The sequence below is a fragment of the Alternaria triticimaculans genome (assembly GCF_023758025.1).
Source record: "Alternaria triticimaculans strain BMP 0046 chromosome Unknown scaffold_12, whole genome shotgun sequence".
In the NCBI taxonomy this organism is placed as follows: Eukaryota; Fungi; Ascomycota; class Dothideomycetes; order Pleosporales; family Pleosporaceae; genus Alternaria; species Alternaria triticimaculans.
The window spans coordinates 119743-140804 of record NW_026055969.1 but is presented as its reverse complement, the minus strand read 5'-3'; the positions used below and the strand labels follow the sequence as shown (position 1 = coordinate 140804).

Sequence of the window (21062 nt, the reverse complement as noted above, 5' to 3'; positions counted from 1 at the left end):
CTCGCGACATGCCCTGTAGCGGCTGCATTCTGGCGCTGTAGTGTGAGCCTTGTTGCCGCGCAGGGGGCAGGCTTTGGCGAAGGCGTTGGGGACCGCGCCGCCAGAGACAACCGCGTCCCGTTTTTTCTGGCCAGAACGTCGCTCGATTTGGCTGCGTTTTATTGCATTGTACAAACCAGTGCATATCCAGCCTATCATAGTCATTCCGCTCACAGACCGTGATTCGGTCGAAAGCTTCTATTACCCGAATCGCGTGCCAGTCATCAGCCGAAGAAACGAGTTTTGCTTGCACGGGGCCGTCGTGGCTTGTTAGCTGCTAGCAGGCCAGGCATGGGCGCCGGTGGCTTGAAGGATTCGCTGCTTGCATGGCAATCATCATAAGGGCCGGCCGCTCCTCATGCTTGGTCACGTTCTGGCTGCTAAATAAATCGACGAAAGGCTGTTCGTGCCGTTCTTCTGGCTGCGATCGACATTGATAAGCAAGTCCCCCCAGCTGGCCGTCACTCTTTGCCTTTTCCTAGTCACCACCGTTACCCTACCCCTGACGGCCCGCAAAAAGCCCTCGGACACTTGCTGAACCACTGCAAGGTACCCGAATCTGAGGTTGGACGAAGTACCTAGGCAGTCATTGACAGTGGCGGCAAACCTCCTTGTCACAGCAACGGTACCTACGTACGGCCATGGGTATCCGGATTCCGAGGAAATTCTGCGGTTAATAATAGCATCCTCGACTGCTATAGTACCGTTTATTGGAGATGAGTCCTCAATGTTTCGAATGCGAGTCGGTAGCGATCCTGTCGCACCATGCTCCCCTGCCAACGCGGAGGAGGCAACACGAAAACCGCTGCCGCGGTGACCCCTTATATCTTCGAGTGTCACCACGCATCGGCCGACAGTTTCGCGCGCTGCTTCTGCTGCTCGTCATATCTCTATCCTGCAGTTCCCAGGCTGCCCCCGTATCCGCAACGGAAGCCTATGGTGATCGACCGGCCCTGCTCGTCGAAGACGACCTTGCCTGGACAGGATCGGCGTTATACCTGGATCTCAGCCCACCACCCACCGCGTCGCGATTGATGCCTCCTCTAAAACGCGACGACGATGTTACCCGCACACCCTCTGCAACTCTTTCGGAACGCGCCATTACAACAGACTCTGATGGCTCTGGCACCGGATTCAAAGTCCCCACGGCATTCGATACTGGCCTATCAAATAATTTCACAAACTCATGCGCAAACTTCCTTAATCGCCTACGTCAGAGTCAGGCATTCAACGACTGCCACCCATTCTCCTTGCTATTGCAGGTATGGTACTTCAATAATACGAGAGAGAAGAGTGTGGCTAATCAGTACCATGCAGACGTCAAGCGGTTTCTTCGACGCCTCCAAATCTACACTACGCATCACACAGACTCTCGATGCAACCTGTGGAGTAAACGCAGCACAATGCAAACCTACCCTGGATAATCTCGCAGTGGAGCTGCTATCGGAAATGGCATGCAAAGCCGATTACGACACCGACAATCCCCTGGTGCTACAGGCTTACAATGGCCTCGTTGCATACCAACCGTCTTACCAAGCAAGCTGTTTGCATGATGACGAGGGAAATTATTGCTTTGCGAACGCCGTCAGCAACATGTCATCACCGGGAGATGCCTACCCATACTACCTACCCATTGGCCAAGAACTTCCCGGCGGATCAAGGCCAACCTGCAACTCGTGTTTGCAACAAGCAATGGGTGTATTTGCCACTTACAGCAACAACGCAACACAACCTCTTTCAAAAACCTATACCTCGGCCGCTCAGCAAATATCAATAGCATGCGGCTCGACGTTTGTCAACGTCACGGCCGCCCCACTCAAAGGGGCTGCATCGACGACGACCACCACCACAATCACACCCACGATAAGCTTGATCTTAATGTTTTTACTTTACTTCTTCCAGTGATGGAGCGATACCCTATACATTCTATACTTGTAAATACTTTACCTTAGTTATTATTGATATCAGGATCGACTGGTCATTAGCGACGGCGCTTGGGAGGATTCTTTTTTGGCCGTCTTGGATTGTTGCAAACCTGGCGGGATAGTCATGGGGTCCTCTGGCCCATAACGTTGGCTTTTGCCGCGATCCGGCCTGTCGAGGCACGACGAGACACTTGGACGTGTACACAGTTCGCCATGAGTGAGGCGTCTTTTCTGTACACCAATAACATTGCACAAACTGTGATCGAATGATCAAAAGTCAGCTACGCACAAAGCAGTTTTTTGAACTCGTTTCACGAATACCAGTATCGAGGGCTTGATTAGTGATTGGCTGTGAGTCTGTCGGTGTAATATGAAGGGTCATGGCGCAACCCATGAGCCTGGGATTCTTGGTCACCGATGCCACATACCCAGGTAATCTATCCGTCACGATCGCGCCTTTGGGTCCGCTCCCGCTGACGATTTGCCTATACCCTGTCCCCGTTGTTGTCATTTCGTTTCGGCCGACGCACTTGTTTCCGAAGAAAAGGAAATTACAGCATAGCGCGCGATGGATATGGTGACTCCATGTAAGGCGGACAAGGACAATATGTGGATCTGCGAACGTCACACGTCAGCGCATGTCCGGCTGTGGGTCTGATCACCTGCTCGGCATGTCTTCTCGATCTCTTCCGAACAAGCCTGAAACGTGGCGGACCCTCGTCACGTGGTGATCAGCCTTGCGGGGTGCCGTGATTTGACAGAAAGCGGTCGCCTGGGACGTTACACATCAACGTTGTGCTTCAGCTTCCCGTTGTCGGACCTTTTGTACAACGTCGATAACATGCACTTGATTTGCGCTATGGACTTGATTGCGTCCATGTCAAGACCGGCTGTGGTAAGGAATTGCCAGGTCGGCCGGCATGCCCCGTGGACCAATTCAGCAGAACAACGTTGGTTTCCCGCGCCGCGGTGGAGCTGTGGACTGTCCTGTCATCTCCAACGCCCTCCATCCTTGCATGGATGATCCGCGCAGCTCTTGGTCGTCAGCTGTGCCAGGCCAGCCTCTTCCTGGCTCTTATGTCAAACACTTCATGCGTTTGAAAGGCCCGACCAGTCTTCTGCCAGCCGTGTCCCATGCACTTTCTTGTACCTGAGACGTCCAGCTTCGCCGCGAGGGTTTGCTATGCGTGTCCCTTCCACTCCTCTCATTCCCTCATGACTTGTACTAATTGACAAAGTCGATATTAATCGGGCAGGCCTGTCTCTTCATCTTGCTTCACGGCATAGTCACTCTCTTTGTTGCCACCACGCTCCTTAGACACATTCATTATCGACGTCTCCTCGAATACTTTTCATACACCCGACACCGTTCCTTGACCGCTACCTCCACTTGAACTAATACACGACATTCCATATCTCGACCCTACGATGGCCGACGTCATGGCTCAACAAAGCATGTTATCTGCGCCTGCATCCAGACAAGACATTGTCAGCGCACTACTTAACGACTATGGCAACTCTTTTGGCCGAGGCGACGCATCTCCTTCAACGTGGTCGCCCGTACCTGCGGACAAAAAGCTTCCTGCGCCGCCGTCACGATCAGATAGCGGCGCACGTGAACCGCTTCCAGCTGCGTTGAGAATGGAAGCAAAGTTTCAGTTGAGAGGTAAGCAGAGATCACACAAATTCTACTATAATGGATTGCATCCGTGTTTGGTTATTCATCAAGAGCTCGCTGGTACAGACTGTGTGTCATATTGCAACCTCGATTCCGCATGCCAATGTGCTGTATGCGTGGTGATACATCATCGTTGCTTTGTCGTCGCTCAGAGAGCCGCATGGACAAAGCCATCATATCATAAACCCGAGCGAATGGTGCTAACAGAGAACAGATGACCAAGACGCACCTGTTCTCCCAAGGAGTCCGGTGCCAGGCTCCCCACCTCGACCAAGGAGGAGGATCGAGTCACGTAGCCTATCTCGCGAATCTAAGCCAGCATCTCTCAAGCTTACCATCAGCAACGGTTCAACAGCGACTGTGCCCCCTACCCCAGCATTCCCAGCACGATCAGAGTCTCTCCCTTCTTCAGCAATAGAGGAGAAAGATCTTCCACCTCCACCACCTGCAAAGTCCGAGAGGCGGAAGTCGGTTAAGCAGTCTGATGCGGGAAGCCAATCGTCAAGGCCAGCGACGGATCTCGCGAGAAACGATTCGCTTCTTTCCCAAGGCGAAAGCAGAGACTCTACGGAGACGTCTACTACAACCACATCATCGGTTATTGGGCGCAAAGCAGTACCAGACCAAGGTCTCAAAAAGTTCAAAAGTCTGGCAGAACTGAATAACGGACCGCGAGGAAGGAAGGGCGCTCCAATGCCCCCCACATCAGCGCCCAGAACCTTGAGCGTTGATAGCCAGCGATCAAATGCTGTCTCAAGGAAAGGCAGTGTCGACAGTCAAGCAAACATGCCCGAGGCTGCCGCACCTCAGCCCGCCGAAAAGCTACGAAAGACGGAAGCAGAGCTCCCACCGACACCGGGGGAAGAACAAGACACCAGGGTCCCTGTACCACCTAAGAAAGTCTTCACGGGTCTTCCCTCAAACCCTCGTATCAAAGCCCCGGCATCGCCCCTTCACTTCCGCGGCAAAAGCAGCACAGGCTTCAATGTCTTGAAGGTATATATTTGCCTCCCCTTTCCCTCTCCAGTACTTGTACGATAGTTGTCGTACTGCGTTGCAATGTTCGCAAACTCAAGGGTACCTGGATCCTGTTCCAAAAGAAGAATACTGTTTGCTGACTGAGATCTCGTAGGCAATGAGGCCGGCTCCTCCAATCCCCACGATGGAATTGCACACCATTACGCCTGAGATGACACCTTCCCCGACGTTGAAGCCAGTCCTAGCAAAGAAGGATGCTGAGATCTCTCCGGTTTCCCCACTGCCACCACCAAAAGATGAGAGGCGGCCTTTTAGCTTCGAACCTGCTGTTGCCACCACTGAGACCCAGCAAAAGTCAACAGAGCAGGAAGAATACCTCGCAATGTCGGAATTACCACTTCAAAGCACCACTCCACCAGCTGAGACCCGACTACCCATGCGCACCACATCACTAGACCCACCCGAACCATCCCCGGGCTTCCAACGACCCACAAGTGCCCCATCATCCCGCCCAACATCATCCGACCTCCAAGATTACAACCTCTCCCCCTTCCCAGGACCTTCCGTTCCAACATCACCCGTTGACGGCTTGCGCACAGAGCCCACAACGCCACCCACACCGCCTCCCTTCGAGCCCCTAACCCGCCGACCAATCCCTTTGCCCGTGTCTTACATTCCACGTATCACGCCCGCACAACTCTCCTGCTACACAAGACATTGCCACAACATCTGGTCTAACAATATATTCCAGCCCATGGGCTGCATGGTGTGCCATGAGAACGACAAAGATAGGAAGTGGGCGTGTACGTGGTGTCAGTTGCGGATTTGCCGTAGCTGTAGTGAGGATCTGAGGGCGATTTCAGGCAGAGACTTGGGAACGCTGATACAGAAGAGAGAGAAGGGGGAGGTCATGGCGCCGGGAATGAAGCTTAAGGAAGACAGGTTTACGATGGTTGTTGAGGACATTGATGGGGAGGAAAGGGGAGAGGGAATGGATAGTGAAGGTGTTGCGTAAGGTTTCTTTGGGTTTGGGTTGGGTGTCCGGTTGTCTTCTTCCCACGCGCAGTACAGGCGCGCATCGGGCGGATGAATTGCTTCATTACATGATATCACATTTACGCAACGTTGGAGTTGGATGGGAAGTTATACCTAGAATGCTGTGCATCGTTTAGCTAGCTTGGCGGCCTTCACGGCAAACTTGATTACCGTATTGACTCAATGGTATCTTGCCGAGCCAGTGTTGACTTCGTCATCTTTCGTACATGTTCTACTTCGTCTCCTTCATCTCCTGCAGTATCCTCACAACCTGGGGTAGAACCTTCTCCGCGTTCTCACTTAAGCGCGCAGCTTCCCGGCCAGTATTGGTGTCCGCGACGTTTCCAAAGAAGGTTTCCTCGCCCCGGACACCACCCATGTTGAGTATCCCAATCGGCATCTGCATGTCCTTTGCTTTCTTCACTAGCCGCCAGGCAGAGTACGTCGCAAGACTACTTCCAATGACGAGTATCCTGCCTGCTGCATCGACTGCCTCTTCCGCAGCGACTTTTGTGGCAGCAGGTATAGACTCGCCGAACATGATGACAGCAGGCTTCAGCACTCCGCCTTCGCTCGCCGGGTCCCAGGCGCCATCCTTGTCGACTTGTACGTGGACCTTGCCTCCGTCTGCGCGCTTTGGCGGCTTCTCCAAGCACGTCGGACACGGCGGGTATCGGAATGTGGTGTACGGGGCGTTGGGCACGTCGACGTCACCATCTGGGTTCGACTTGAGCCCTTTCTTGCGGCGCTCGTCGGGGTTCTCGGTGTCTAGGGCGCCCGATTCGATCATCTCGGCGAGGAAAGCGGCCCAGGAGGGGTTCAGGGTGGTGAGTTGGCTCTGGAAAGCCCGGCGCGAATATTCGTTGCGACAGGTGAGGCAGACGAGGTTGCGCAGGTAGCCGTGTAGCTCGATGGTGGAGAGGTCGGGGTGCGCCGTTGGGTGGAACGAGTCTACGTCTGCTCAACTCGTTAGCATGCTGTGACGTTTGCCAGGGAGAACATACTCTGCGTGATGATACTTCCAACAACACCCATGCGCCCCAACTCGCCACAAGCCTCGTGGGCCTTGTTTGGCTTGGCCTTCTCTAGGTTCGTCCAGCCGAGGAAACTCCTCGCCCAATACCTCTTCCTCGCTTCGTGGCTGTCACAGAACTCGTGAAAGTAGACGGGCCGGTACGTCTTGTTCAGTGTGTAGGTGCCATTTGTGCCTCTGTAATCGGCCAAGCCAGACGCTACCGAGATACCTGCCCCCGTAAGCAGCACCGTCTTGCCCGCATGCTCGCCCCGACCAAGCCGAGTCGAGAGGCTCGATTGCGCCGCCCTCGAAGGCGCACCGGACGTGGACAGGGACGGCGACAAGAAGTCGACCAAAGCCGCGATGGCACCGCTCGCCGTCGTCGCGCTCGCGGGAATCAGCTTAGGTGCCGGGAGGGGATCGGTATAGGGAACGCGAAGCAGAGGGGCTCGGGGCATCGCGCAATCGCACACGCTCAAACATTGTAATTTCTCGCGTCCACCTTCGCAGAAGCCAAAGGGCGGATTGGGGCCAGCAAGCGCGCGTGCGGCCAAAACGGTGGTTATGTCATGATACGTTTTTAGCGCGGCACCATCGAGGTCCGGGGCCCGAGATGGATTTCCAGCCTGCGCGTCCGCACGAGTTTGTCGCGTGGTAAGCCGACGGATAGCTATCGTGCCGCTGCAGGAATACGTATATTTGGGGGCTGCAAGGTGCTGCGAGTTTGTATTGGGAGTTTGCGGGGTGGGGTAGAATATAGGTGCAGTGTGAGGCTGAGTGCATGTGGGGGGCTGTGCTGTAGCTGTCACAACAACGGCTCAAACTTGAGAATGAAGCGCTCGATGAGGGCTACTCTCATGACCCGTGGGCGATCACAAAATCGATGCAGCCGAGTCTCTGTGATTGCTAGTAGGCTGAGATATGTACAGTAACGGATCGGACTTGCTCCGGATGTGTGACAGTATGACAGCCATTGCGAACCATGGCCGCGACGTGGAATAAAGGGATGAAAAAATATAACATTGACAAGAAATATATGGCTACATCATCGATAAGGGCCCTCTCCATGCCCAAGTGTTACCATGAAAAGCATGTACTGGAAACTTCGAAAATGAAAAACGCCAATTAAGCCTTCCTCGCATACCCGGTCCAGATGGGAATGAATGTCCGGTTCCTCCTTCCTGATTACAGTCCTCCGTGCGAATGTCGTAGGTTCAAGGGGTATAAGGTGACTGCCAGTACGACTGGCTATAATCCATCATCGAGGTGATGCGTGCCTGAGAAAGCCACCAGAGAGGTTGCCCGTGGTATCGACTGTCTTCAATGGGGGGGTATTGGGACAAAAAGAGACTGCTTGCCGCTTTTAAGGTAAGCTGAGAGTTCGTAGCGATCGTGACAACGAGATGTAAAACAGATATGAGACTTTGAGAGAGAGTCAGCCGGCTGGCAATGACACTGCGGTATTATTGCTGATGTGGGAGGTGATGCGAAGCGTATTGCATGGGCTGCTGCATAGTCTGCTGCATCGGTGGTTGCATTTGCTGTTGCATTTGTTGTTGCATCGGCTGTTGCATGTGATGTTGGTGTTGTGGCATTGGCTGCAGCATAGACTGGATGCTCGGTACCCGTTGCTGATGTTGGTGTTGATGTAACGGGTAGCTTGGGTATGCGGAGTAATGATTTTCGGGAATCGTAGACATGCTATGCATTTCCACATGGGGATCCTCTTGTTCTTCTTCCAGGTCAGAAATGCCTACGCCACTATCTTCATGGTCGTGGTAGGTACCATTCTCGAGCTTCTTTTGTGCCGACCTAAAGGCCTGAGTGAGGTTCTTGAGACCCTTCTCCATGCACTGAGTAGAGTCAACACCAGGTGCTTCAAAGAGTACGAAATCACGCATGACATACCTTTGTCTCTACCAATTGCCATTTCTCTCCAACTCGGGCAGCCAACATGCTCCACATGTCCCTTCGAACTTCCATATAGGCTTGCGCTAGTACGTCCAGCTTCACGCCGTCCCACTGCTCCGCATTTTGCCTCTCCATCAACCGTTCGTGCCGTTTGCGACAGGCATTTGGCGTCTTGGAAGGGAAGTGCTTCGGTCCAATCTGGTTCCAGTTGAGGCCTTGAGCCCTGGCCTGAATGAGCGTCTCATCATCTCTAGCGGACCAAGAGGAACTGCGAGTTCCGCCTGCGGCCGATGCAGTCGACACGGAAAGGCGGTGCGCCGGGCCCTTTTCAATCTTAGGCATGTTGACCAGTTGAATGAAAAGACTAGTAGGACAAGAAAGTGATGACGAGAATGGAGATAGGAAAGACGCGGCGAGGAGGAAGATGAGAGCAATGGAAGCGACCGAGTAGCGTATTATGATTAGGGGAGTGTTGGCGTAGGCGAACGAGAGTGACGGATGAGGAACGACAGGTAGGAGATATCCTTGCGAGTAGAAATGAAACAACTGCTGTTCGTACCTTTGGGTCTGTATTGTCTGAGGCTCTATCAAGGGGGCATGGCCAACATCTTTATACAGTGAGCCGCATACAGAGCCTCCATCCACGACAAAGACCAGTAGGCCACTCGGAGAATTGTTTTGAAACCAGGACATGTTTCTGTAATCGCCGGATCGATCTTCATCTACCGAGAACGGCATGTGCGACTAGGCGAAGAGGAGGCTGTTCACTGGGTCGTGGCTCCAAGCGCCATGAAAAGGGACCAGGGCAGGCCCAAATTGGGCCTGTGAATGGCCGAAGCACAAACCGTGAGCGGTTCGTCCCTCGAACAAGGAAGGGGGACTATAGCGGAAGCGCCTGTTTGAGAATATCCCACTGTGTTCCCTGATGCGGCTGTGTCTAAGAATATCCCCGCTGGCGAGTGGTGGAGGGGCAGCGATGGAGGGGAAAGGGCGGCTAATCTGATTCGGCGAGCGCATAAGTAGGGCCCAAATAAAGACCTTGGCAAGCGACACAAGGGCAAGGGGTGCCTCATCTGGTCGAACACCTGTAGGATGTCGTAGTCATCAATAATCAGTAGGGCTGAGCTCGGAGACCTGCAGATAGATGCATGTGCAGAAACGTGGAGTGGAAGGTCAGCAACCCGTTCCAAAGACGTTTTCGAAACGGCGCACTGAGCTCGGGGAGTTCAAGGGAACCTTGGAGGGCTTGAGAATAGCCGACCTCAAGACGCAAAAAGAATATGCGGCCGCCCGATAGCCCGCGAGGCGCTCACGATAGGCGCGGCCACTGGATGGGCGAGTGTGGGTTGTGGGTCTCAGCAAACACGAATTCACATCACAGCGGGACCGCGGGAAGAACCGAAAGCACGTTCTGTCCAAGGCTCCCATGAGAAGCGCCCGCGAACTGCTGCCGGCCGTTGCTGTGCCTCTGACGAACTGGAGCTTTGGAGATCAATGCCTGACGTGCTGTAGCAGTGTTTCGCAAGTGCGGTACCGCGTCGCTTGCAGCTGCATCGGATTCGACGGCACCTGCAGACCTGTGTGGGTGCAGCAATGCCGCGCTTTACTATGTAGGTATTCTAAGTAAGGGCATAGCCAAGCCGTAGATGACTAGAAAATGCGTTTCGGTAGTGCATCATACAAAGAATTTCTCGGTTCGACAAGCGGTCATGTCGTACCAGAGAAGCGTTCGTCTGACGCTGCAGCGTGCCCAGGTGGCCTTTCACACAGCCCCAACCTCGGCATCCGAACTCACCAGAATCGATAAACAGCATGCACCAAGCCTCCTCACCCCAACATCGTCACTCATTGCAATTCATTCACCATTAAACCGCGGAAAGAGCACTCCGCACCGTGTGCCCGGAGAATAGCAATAAACATTCTGGATCGAAGTTGGGTATGGTCCATTAAGAATAGCAACTGCTCAGTACCCCAACGAATGTGTTTCGGTACCCATCCAGCTGGTCACTCTGTTGAACCAACTGTCGTGTGCCCCGATGGTCCCGAGGTCCTCTCCGAGTATACTGTATGCTTTACAACCATCGTAGCAGGCGCGTTCGCTTGGTCCCCAACTCGCTGAACATGTCGGATCAACTTCGGGCTTGCATAGCTACCAGACCCAAGTCATTCGCGGAACTTGGAGTTCCGCTATGGCCTTTTGCTTTCGTTGCACGAACATTCGAAAACGTCCAGCCTGTTAGCCTCAATGCCACAGGCGGTTGGGCGACTTCTCATGAGTTGAGTACCTCTGGCGTCTGATGATTTGATAATCACGTTGTAGGTGCTCATTTTTGTGAAGCGAAACATTGGGTTTGTGTTTACCGCTCAGCACTTCAAAGGGGCAAGGTTACTCTTCCACGGCACCGCTTCCAGTTGTCTCTCTACTCGGCAAGATTTGCCCCGGGGCCTTGATCGATGACTCGGATTCGAGTCGAGCCAGCAGCCCGGTTGGTGTATGCTAAGATCGCATCCAATACTCCATCTCGGTACCTGCTACTTTGCATAATGCCGGTGTGATTTGAACATGAGATCATAGGTCCACACGCGTGGTGGTTGGCGGAGAACAAGCTCGATGGGTGTGCCGGAAGCAGAAAGGGGATACGCCAGTGCAGCCGAGGTCGCCTTGCCCCTGTCCATCATCACGATCCTCCTTGTCGTCTTCATCTCCACCCCGCAACCCCTTCATCCACTGTCCGAGCCAACGGGTATCTTGACATGTGATAGGACCGTTGATGTGGCTGAAGACGAATACACTCAGCTACGATCATGGCTTCGACGCAACGTGCCGCATGACTGCTATGGCTGCACGTGGCGCATTGGACAAAGCCTTCGCAATCTACACTCGATCGGATCGGATCGTGGTGCACCTATACAGGCAGCTTGTAGGAGACCGCCAGCTTGGCAATACAACGACTTTGTACTCCAGTCTTGAACTTAGCACTCTACACGAGATACGAATATCAATTCAAGACCAATCACTTTGAATATACATTAGGCATGTACTTTTCTTCGTGAGCGAGGACGTTTCTCTTTGTACTTTCTCTGTTAAGAAGAGTTGGGTTGTCTCAGGCGTATGGCGCTGCCCCTAGCGGTTGTGTAACAGCTGCAGTCCCTTCCGAGATTGTCATGCGCCTTTTGAGCATCCGATCATTAGCCGGCCTAAATCCTTGACCCCAGCATTGAGCCTTGACGCACGACAATACTACTCGGTCTTATGCCTGTTTCCGTCATGCGCGTTACCCACCGTGTCTATCACTATACAACACCATGGCTAGTGCACGCTTAGTTTTGGTAGAAATGCGATATCCATACCGGCTTGGTGTTGCGGGGTTGGATTTGGCTCAAGCAGGGGCTCTTTATACAAAGGACCGTGATCTCCTTCCCATGCCTAGTTGTAGGCTACCGTCCTCCTTGACGCTCACTCGCTGATCTACAGTCATTCCTTCATCATGATTCCCTCTCTTGTCCTATGTTTCTCTACACTCGCCGCTGGTGCTGCTCTTCAGCGACGTGATCCTGTTCCAGCTGGATATGTTGCGGCACCATATTACCCAGGTAAGTTATCGGAGATAACATCGACCGACTAGTTTTGTACCGAGCATAGCGATACTGATTCTACATAGCTCCCCATGGAGGATGGGCATCGGACTGGACTGAGAGCTACCGAAAGGCATCTCTTCTTGTTTCGAACATGACACTTGCCGAAAAGACCAACCTTACAGCCGGTAGTGGAATCTTCATGGGAAGATGCGTCGGAAACACAGGCAGCGCAGAAAGAGTAGGCATCCCTCAGCTCTGCTTGCAGGACGGACCTCTAGGTGTCAGAAACACGGATCACAACACTGCCTTCCCTGCCGGCATCACGGTGGGAGCCACATGGGACAAGGATCTTCTCTATCGTCGTGGTGTTGCGATCGGCGAAGAGTTCCGTGGCAAGGGAGTAAACGTTCATCTCGGACCGTCGGTCGGTCCGCTAGGACGTAAACCGCGTGGCGGTAGAAGTAAGTGCATCAACAGAAGCCAGCCTTGATGTTTGAGCTAACAGAGACAAAGACTGGGAAGGATTCGGCTCAGATCCTGTTCTCCAGGCTTTTGGTGGAGCTCTTTCCATCGAAGGCATCCAGAGCACGGGCGTCATAGCCACAATCAAGCATCTGATCGCAAACGAGCAGGAAGAGTACCGCATGTACAACCTGGTCAAGCCTGGCATTTCATCGAATTTGGACGATCGCACGCTTCATGAGCTCTATCTTTGGCCATTTGCTGAGGGTGTACGTTCCGGCGTTGGTGCCGTCATGATTGCTTACAACGCTGTCAACGGAAGTGCATGCTCGCAGAACAGTTACTTGATCAACGGTATATTGAAGGAGGAGCTCGGTTTCCAGGGCTTCGTCATGTCTGACTGGCTTGCTCAGATCTCCGGTGTCGCTTCGGCGCTCGCAGGACTTGACATGTCCATGCCTGGAGACATCCACACCATTCCACTCTTTGGCAACTCTTACTGGATGTACGAGCAGTCGCGTGCCATTCTCAACGGATCTCTCCCAGTGGACCGCTTGAACGATGCTGTCACACGCATTCTTGCCACCTACTTCAAGATGGGCCAGGACCAGGACTACCCGCGACCCAATTTCGATGCCAACACTCAGAACGCCGAGGGTCCTCTTTATCCAGGCGCTCTTATCTCGCCTCAAGGTATCGTGAATGAGTTTGTGGATGTTCAGGGCAACCATGCAGAGGTCGCTCGTGAAGTGGCCCGCGATGCTATCACACTCTTGAAGAATCAGGACGGCTTGCTACCTCTGTCTTCCAACGGTACCCTGAAGATCTTTGGCACAGACGCGGAGAAGAACCCCGACGGGATAAACTCGTGCGCGGACCAAGGATGCAACAAAGGCACACTAGGAATGGGATGGGGATCTGGCTCAGCGAGATACCCCTACATGAACAGCCCGATCGACGGCTTCAAGACCCGTGGCGCCAACTATCAGTTCTTCAATACGGATTCCTTCCCAGGAAACTCGAACCCATCGCCGAGCGACACTGCCGTCGTCTTTGTGACTGCAGACTCTGGCGAAAACTATATTACTGTTGAGAACAACCCAGGAGATCGGACTTCTTCGAACCTTAACCTATGGCACAATGGCGATAAGCTTATCAGGGACGTAGCAGCCAAGTACTCCAACGTTGTGGTTGTGGTACATACCGTCGGTCCCATTCTCATGGATCAATGGCACGATCTACCTTCGGTCAAAGCCGTCCTCTTCGCCCATCTGCCTGGCCAAGAAGCAGGAGACTCACTGATGCAGGTTCTCTACGGCGATGTGTCTCCATCAGGCCATCTGCCGTACACTCTCCCCAACTCCGAAGATGATTACCCCCAGTCTTTGAGCCTTGTCGGATATCAGATTGGGCAACCACAGGATACCTTCACCGAGGGTCTCTACATCGACTACCGTCACTTCCACAAGGCCAATATCACACCTCGGTACGCCTTCGGTCACGGACTCAGCTACACGTCGTTCTCATTCGCCAACGCGACCATTACTCCAGTAACTCGGCTTACAGCCGCGCCGCCAGCTCGTCCCGCGAAGGGCGAGACACCCACCTACTCAACCGCCATCCCTCCGGCTTCCGAGGCGTACTGGCCAGAGAACTTCAACCGCATCTGGCGCTACCTCTACTCGTGGCTCGACAAGAACGATGCCGATGCCGCAGCCAAGATTGGCAACTCGACTTCGACATACCCATACCCCACGGGTTACTCAAACGAGCAGAAACCTGGTCTACCAGCTGGTGGCGCACAAGGAGGAAACCCTGCTCTATTCGACACGGCATACGACATCACCGTCAGCGTCACCAACACGGGAAGCCGCGCGGGCAAGGCCGTCGCACAACTGTACATCCAGTTCCCCAACGAGAGCACAGTCGACACACCCGTCATTCAGCTTCGTGACTTTGAAAAGACGAGGGAACTGGAGGCCGGGGCTAGCCAGACGCTTAGCCTGAGGGTCACAAGAAAGGATCTTAGTGTGTGGGATGTAGTGTCGCAGAACTGGGTGATTCCTGCTGTTGGCGGTGATTATGGAGTCTGGATTGGTGCTGCGTCGGATGATCTGCATCTGAGGTGTGGGACGGCCAGTGGAAGCTGTGAGGGTGATTTGGACAGTCCTGTGTGAACTGCGTTTAATGTTCTGAATTCGATACCCGTTCGTTCCTGCTTTACCAACATGTCCGGCTGTTCAAGCGCTGCTCTATGCGTCACGTGTGTTTAGGTGCGGGCTCGACGAGGACTGGAAAGGAGGATCATCGCTGATTGGCCACAGCCAGGAAATGACGAGGGAATTGCGCCCATATGCGACATGATTGGCGTGGCACTGACATTTCATCCGTGGCATTCGCGTGCAGCTGCCAATGGCATCGGAGCCTTTTTCTTTTTCTCGCGTGGTGCCGACGAAGATAGTCGTTGTCGGCTGCCAGACGATGCGGCATTGGCAATGAGCGGTGTGTGCAGTGAAGGGAGGACTGGCGGATGTGCAGCGAGAGGCTTCCAGGGGCTGAGGATTGAATGCGGAGTCGAAATGAAAGATTATACAATGCATGTGCAGTGCGCACTGTTGTGCTGTGCTGGGCGAGGGCGAGGCCAGACGTCACTGGAGCTATGATGCTTTGGGCAGTTGTCTTGGTTACTCGGGAGCACCAGCGACTCCTTCCTGCTCGACCGACGTCCCCAGGGGTTCCCCATTGTCACCGCCCTTGTTCCTGAACGCGAGTTGATTAGCATTGTCCATTGTTGTAAGTTGCAGCCTCCCTGTGCAACGCCCGAGAACCCTGTCGCGCCGCCGTCACTGCGTGTACATAAACAAATTGGCCGGGTTTCAGGCGCGGCCACGGCCATCTCCCACGTATCCTATAACCCTCTGCTCCCACGCCCGCCGCCCCAGCACCACTGACGCTCGCCTCGTCCCCCTGCAGCCATGTCCAACGGCGTGCGCAACCTCCGCGCCATGTTCGAGAACGGCAACGCCGCTGCCTCGCCTGAGCCCCGCGGCCGCTCCCCGACAGACACGGCAGCCGCGACCGACGGCGGCGAAGAGCGTCCCAAGTCCAAGGTGCGCGCCTCGTTTGTCTCGGTCGAGCCCACGCCCACGCCCGCCCACGCCTCGACCGACCTCGGCCAGACCAAGGGCACGCCCTCCAACAGCGTCAACGCGACCCGCCGCGAGAGCTTCCGCGTGAGCCACGACAGGACCGACGAGCTGGCCGAGCTCAAGAAGGTCGTCAGCGAGGAGAAGGAGCAGCGCCGCCAGAGCATCGCCATCCCCGAGGCCGTGCCCGAGCAGGCCGTCGCGTCGCGCGAGTCCTCCATGCCCGCGCCGCCCATCCGCGACGACACACCCACCAACATGCCCAACCTGGGCTCCATCATGAAGGGCTCCGACTTTCCGGAGTCTGCTGCCGCCGACGTCGCTGTGCCGGCTCCGGAGCTGGAAGAAGTGCCAGTCGACGAGACACCAGCCGAGTCCACCGAGAGCGCTGTCGAGACCGCTCCAGTCCCCGCGCCAGAAGCAGCACCTGCCCAGCCTGCCGAGAACCCGGACAAGGCTACTACAGGCGCGCAGGAGGATGTCGCCCTGAGACCTGCCGCGCCCACCGAGGAGGCTGTCGTGGACGAAGACAAGCCTGCTCTGCCGGACGCTGCCGTCGATGACGATGCCGTTGTTGCTGAGGAGAACGCCATCGCAGAGGAGGCCGCTGTCATCGAGGAAGCTGCCATTGCAGAGGAAGCCGAAGCTGTGCAAGCTGAAGCTGCTGCCACCGAGGAGCCCTCTGCCCCGGCCCCAGCCGCTGCTCAGCCCGCCGAGAATACAGACAAGGCAGTGACGGGTGCTCAAGAGGAGCTTGCTCTACGACCTGCTGCGCCTGCCGACGAAGCCGCTGTTCCCGACGCGACCGCTCCTGCGCCGGCTGAAGCAGTAATGGCCCCGAGCACCGAACCTGCTTCAGAAGCAGCCACACCTGTTGTAACCAAGGCCAAGGCTAATGGAACTCCTGGGCTCAAGAAGCCCGAGATCAGGAAGCCCGCTGCCATCTCGACTGCCAAACCTGCCAAGGCTCCCGCCGCCCCTGCCAAAAGCCCGCTACCTAAAGCAGCACCCAAGACCCCTACGAAACCCAAGACGGCCGCACCCACCATCAAGCCTAGTCCAGCTGCGAAGACCACAAAGCCCGCAGCCCCCAAGGAGCCTGTCAAGGCCCCCGTTGCCAAGGCTCCCACAACAAAGGTTCCAGCCGCAAAGGTTCCAACTGCTAAGACCAGCCGCACCTCTCTGCGACCTGCAACATCTGCGTCCTCAGCGACGGCATCCACTGCTGCTGCTGCCTCCAAGACCAAGCCTGCGGCCGCACCTGTGGAGAACAAGAAGCCTGCCATTCCCAAGCCCACTACTTCCGCCCCCCGCAAAAGGTATGACAGAGCCACGTGGGACAATGCGCCAATGCTAACAACGCTACAGCACGTCCCCAACAGGCTTTAAGAAGCCAGCCCCAAAGTCTCCTACTCGTCCAGTCGGTTTACCAACCCGTCTGACTGCGCCGACGGCTGCCTCGGCTGCCAAACATGGCGAGGAGCCCAAGGTCACACGCAAGCCCTCCACCAACACCCGTCCTACACCCAAGGCCCCGGCACCAAAGACTTCGCGCCCTTCCATCGCACCCCCTGCGCCCAAACGACCTGAATCGCGCACCTCAACCGCAAGTGCTGCTCCTAAAGGAGGCTTCCTCGAGCGCATGATGCGACCCACGGCCGCCAGCTCCAGCAAGACACACGATAAGCCCCATGAAAAGCCGTCATCACCACCGCGTAAGGCTCCTGCCGCTTCCAAGATCGGCACTCTACAAAAGGGGAAGAAGAAGGCGGAAGAGGTCGTGTCCAAGGCCAGAGCAGTGGTTACGAACGGAAATTCTGAGGAGCACAAGGATGGAGATGAGCCCGCAAAGGAATCTGAACATGGCGATCGGACAACCGAGGAGCCTATCGCCAATGAGCCAACACACGAATCGCAGAAACCAGCCACTCCAGTTCAAGAGGTAGACTCGTCAGTTGCAGAACTCCAGACACCCAACTTCCCAGAGGAGACGGTCCGGTAGACGAGGGCCATTATGCCTCTGACCTAGGCGTATACATTTCTCAAATCGTATGTATTCCTGCAACACTTGGTCAAGTCTTAGGTTGCCGTACCATGCCATCTTGCACAACTATGGGCGATGTTATGTGCGCGGAGCTGTATGGCTCCCATCTTCTTTCACTTCTCAACAGCATTTTCTGGAGCGATTGTTTGGCGTAACTGATATTTGGGCGGATACCTAAGGACATGGAGCGGAGGTGGGTTTGGATAGGACTATTGCGTGCATAGTTGTTCTTTAGCGATAGGCTTCGCAGAATCTGGCAGACATCACTATTAGATTACAATCCCATTCTTCACTCCAAGATGGCTTTCTGTCTACTTGTCCACTCGTGCAATGCCTATGGTAGGGTGGGCGGGCACACGTCGACACGTGACTGGCACCTCCGCCGAAACTCCGATGGCCCAACTTTTTCCTGGCGGGCAATTCGACATTGCGAAGCGACAGCAGACCCCGCGTCGCCCCTTTGTTCAAGATGAGGGTTCAGTCTCTTTTCCGGGCGCAAGCACTTGCCACGAGCAGTCTTCGCTCTTCAGCACGCTCGGTTGCGACGCCTTCACGATGCGCTCTTTCGACCATTGCGGCAACGCGCACGCCCTATACCAACGGCACCAAGACAGACACATGGATAGGGGCCCACACCACGAAGCCACAACGAAGATGGCAGTCTGCGGCTGCGCAAGTGTATGTGCTGCCATGTTTGTTCTGTGACGGCCAGAGAGCAATGGAAGGCTGATTGAACGTCATATAGGCTGGAGCAAGCAAAGGAAGACCCCTCTACCTTGACGCAAGAGAAAATCGTCGAGAACCTAGACCCTGTCGAATGGGAGCGACTATCGCGAGTGCGAAACATCGGCATCGCAGCACACATCGACTCCGGCAAGACCACCGCCACCGAACGCGTCCTCTTCTACACCGGCCGAATCAACGCCATACACGAGGTACGCGGCAAAGATGCTGTGGGTGCCAAGATGGACTCTATGGATCTCGAGCGTGAGAAGGGCATCACTATCCAGTCTGCTGCGACCTTCTGTGACTGGATCAAGAAGGACGATGAAGGAAAGGACCAGAAATACCACATCAACTTGATTGACACCCCCGGTCACATCGACTTTACAATCGAGGTAGAGAGAGCACTGCGAGTCCTTGATGGAGCCGTCATGATCCTGTGTGCTGTCAGCGGAGTGCAAAGTCAGACCATCACAGTCGACAGGCAGATGAGGCGGTACAACATTCCAAGGATTTCCTTTGTGAACAAGATGGATCGTATGGGAGCCAACCCGTGGAAGGCTGTCGAACAGATCAACCAGAAGCTTCGCATACCGGCTGCGGCTCTCCAAGTACCCATCGGCCGCGAGGATGGCTTTTTGGGTGTTGTGGATCTGGTCAGGATGAAGGCGATTTACAACGAAGGACCCAAGGGCGAGACCATTAGGGAGACCGACGAGATACCTGCGGATATTGTTGAGCTCTGCAAGGAGAAGAGGCAGAAGCTCATCGAAACACTTGCAGATGTCGACGATGAGATCGCAGAGCTTTTCTTGGACGAGCAGGAACCGACAATTCACCAGATCAAGGCTGCGATTCGACGAGCCACCATCTCCCTCAAGTTCACCCCGGTTATGATGGGCTCCGCGCTTGCAGACAAATCCGTCCAACCAATGCTCGACGCTGTTTGCGACTACCTACCAAACCCCTCCGAAGTCGAGAACATGGCACTGGACAAGAAGCGAGCAGAGGCACCGGTCAAGCTGGTATCATACAACTCTTTGCCATTTGTCGGTCTGGCTTTCAAGCTAGAAGAAAGTAGTTTTGGACAATTGACATACATCCGTGTGTACCAGGGTACGCTCAGAAAGGGAATGAATGTATTCAACGCGAGGTCAGACAAGAAGGTCAGGATACCGAAGATTGTGCGCATGCACTCCAACGACATGGAGGAAATCCAGGAAATTGGTGCTGGAGAAATCTGTGCCGTGTTCGGTGTTGACTGCGCGTCTGGAGATACCTTCACTGACGGTAATCTTGGATACACCATGGTAAGACTTTAAGACTATTGTTATCATATCTTCAAGCTGACACGATAGACCTCCATGTTCGTACCCGAACCCGTCATCTCCCTATCAATCAAGCCCAAGCACACCAAAGACACACCCAACTTTAGCAAAGCCATGAGCCGCTTCACGCGCGAAGACCCTACATTCCGAGTCCATACCGACCCCGAATCGCAAGAGACCATCATCTCCGGTATGGGAGAACTACATCTGGACATCTATGTCGAGCGCATGCGCCGCGAATACCGCGTCGAGTGCGAAACCGGACAACCACAAGTCGCCTACCGCGAGACAATGACCAAGCGCGTCAACTTCGACCACACGCTCAAGAAGCAGAGTGGTGGGTCAGGAGATTACGCGCGAGTAGTCGGCTGGATGGAGCCAAGCGAAGCTGCTGGTGAGAACAAGTTCGAGCAACAGATTTCCGGAGGCACCATCTCCGAGAAGTTCCTCTTCGCCTGTGAAAAGGGCTTCATGGCCTCCACGGCCAAGGGCCCGCTTCTCGGCCATAAGGTTTTGGGTACTTCCATGATCATCAACGACGGAGCTACCCACGCTGTCGATTCCTCGGAAATGGCCTTCAAAATGGCCACCCAGCAAGCTTTCCGCAAAGCTTTCCAGGCCGGTGCGCCTCAGGTACTTGAGCCGCTTATGAAGACGACCATCACGGCGCCGAATGAGTTCCAGGGTTCTGTTGTTGGTCTTCTGAATAAGCGCAATGCTGTTATCAACGATACGGAGATTGGTCCGGAGGACTTTACTGTCTATGCGGATTGCAGTTTGAACAGCATGTTTGGCTTTAGCAGCCAGTTGCGTGCTAGTACGCAGGGTAAGGGGGAGTTTAGCATGGAGTTTAGCCATTACAGTCCCGCGCCGCCGCAGCTGCAGAAGGAGCTTGTGGCAAAGTACGAGAAGGAACAGCAGGCTAGGAATGCGTAAGATTAGCCTCCTAAGCTCAATCGGAGTTGAAACAGGATAGGGGCCGTGGAAAAGCTCGGTGTTGGTACAACGAGCTCCCTGGATGATTCGAGTGCTGATGACATACATCGATTTATCTACATTGGCGGACGTCTGGCGTATTCTTGTGGGATTGGTAGAAAGGTGTAGAAGTATTGTACATGTAATGTTGTAAACAACACCGCCATATGACGACGAATGATATCCCCTCAACAGCTCCATCCAGCTCCATCCAGCTGCTTCTC

At 54.7% G+C, this 21062-nt stretch overlaps 7 protein-coding genes across 7 annotated transcripts; 5 read left to right on the top strand and 2 right to left on the bottom strand.

The window, feature by feature from the left end:
• Positions 1 to 755: 755 nt before the first annotated feature.
• Positions 756 to 1944, top strand: J4E78_007572 (uncharacterized protein; the record flags this gene model as incomplete). Its single annotated transcript, XM_049368177.1, has 2 exons — positions 756 to 1301; positions 1357 to 1944. 2 exons carry the CDS (start codon positions 756 to 758, stop codon positions 1942 to 1944), a joined length of 1134 nt encoding a protein of 377 aa, XP_049219831.1.
• A 1661-nt stretch (positions 1945 to 3605) lies between these two features.
• Positions 3606 to 5635, top strand: J4E78_007571 (uncharacterized protein; the record flags this gene model as incomplete). The annotated part of the gene is made up of 3 exons (XM_049368176.1): positions 3606 to 3630; positions 3857 to 4638; positions 4775 to 5635. The coding sequence occupies 3 exons, from the start codon at positions 3606 to 3608 to the stop codon at positions 5633 to 5635; spliced, it is 1668 nt and encodes a 555-aa protein (XP_049219830.1).
• Positions 5636 to 5887: 252 nt separating this feature from the next.
• J4E78_007570 (uncharacterized protein) lies at positions 5888 to 7128 on the bottom strand (the record flags this gene model as incomplete). Its single annotated transcript, XM_049368175.1, has 2 exons — positions 5888 to 6612; positions 6660 to 7128. 2 exons carry the CDS (start codon positions 7126 to 7128, stop codon positions 5888 to 5890), a joined length of 1194 nt encoding a protein of 397 aa, XP_049219829.1.
• A 1005-nt stretch (positions 7129 to 8133) lies between these two features.
• J4E78_007569 (uncharacterized protein) lies at positions 8134 to 8923 on the bottom strand (the record flags this gene model as incomplete). The annotated part of the gene is made up of 2 exons (XM_049368174.1): positions 8134 to 8523; positions 8579 to 8923. 2 exons carry the CDS (start codon positions 8921 to 8923, stop codon positions 8134 to 8136), a joined length of 735 nt encoding a protein of 244 aa, XP_049219828.1.
• A 3146-nt stretch (positions 8924 to 12069) lies between these two features.
• On the top strand, positions 12070 to 14799 carry J4E78_007568 (uncharacterized protein; the record flags this gene model as incomplete). The annotated part of the gene is made up of 3 exons (XM_049368173.1): positions 12070 to 12175; positions 12244 to 12621; positions 12674 to 14799. 3 exons carry the CDS (start codon positions 12070 to 12072, stop codon positions 14797 to 14799), a joined length of 2610 nt encoding a protein of 869 aa, XP_049219827.1.
• Positions 14800 to 15597: 798 nt separating this feature from the next.
• Positions 15598 to 17770, top strand: J4E78_007567 (uncharacterized protein; the record flags this gene model as incomplete). The annotated part of the gene is made up of 2 exons (XM_049368172.1): positions 15598 to 17087; positions 17137 to 17770. 2 exons carry the CDS (start codon positions 15598 to 15600, stop codon positions 17768 to 17770), a joined length of 2124 nt encoding a protein of 707 aa, XP_049219826.1.
• A 511-nt stretch (positions 17771 to 18281) lies between these two features.
• On the top strand, positions 18282 to 20799 carry MEF1 (Elongation factor G, mitochondrial; the record flags this gene model as incomplete). Its single annotated transcript, XM_049368171.1, has 3 exons — positions 18282 to 18490; positions 18558 to 19845; positions 19894 to 20799. The coding sequence occupies 3 exons, from the start codon at positions 18282 to 18284 to the stop codon at positions 20797 to 20799; spliced, it is 2403 nt and encodes an 800-aa protein (XP_049219825.1).
• Between the last annotated feature and the right edge of the window lie 263 nt (positions 20800 to 21062).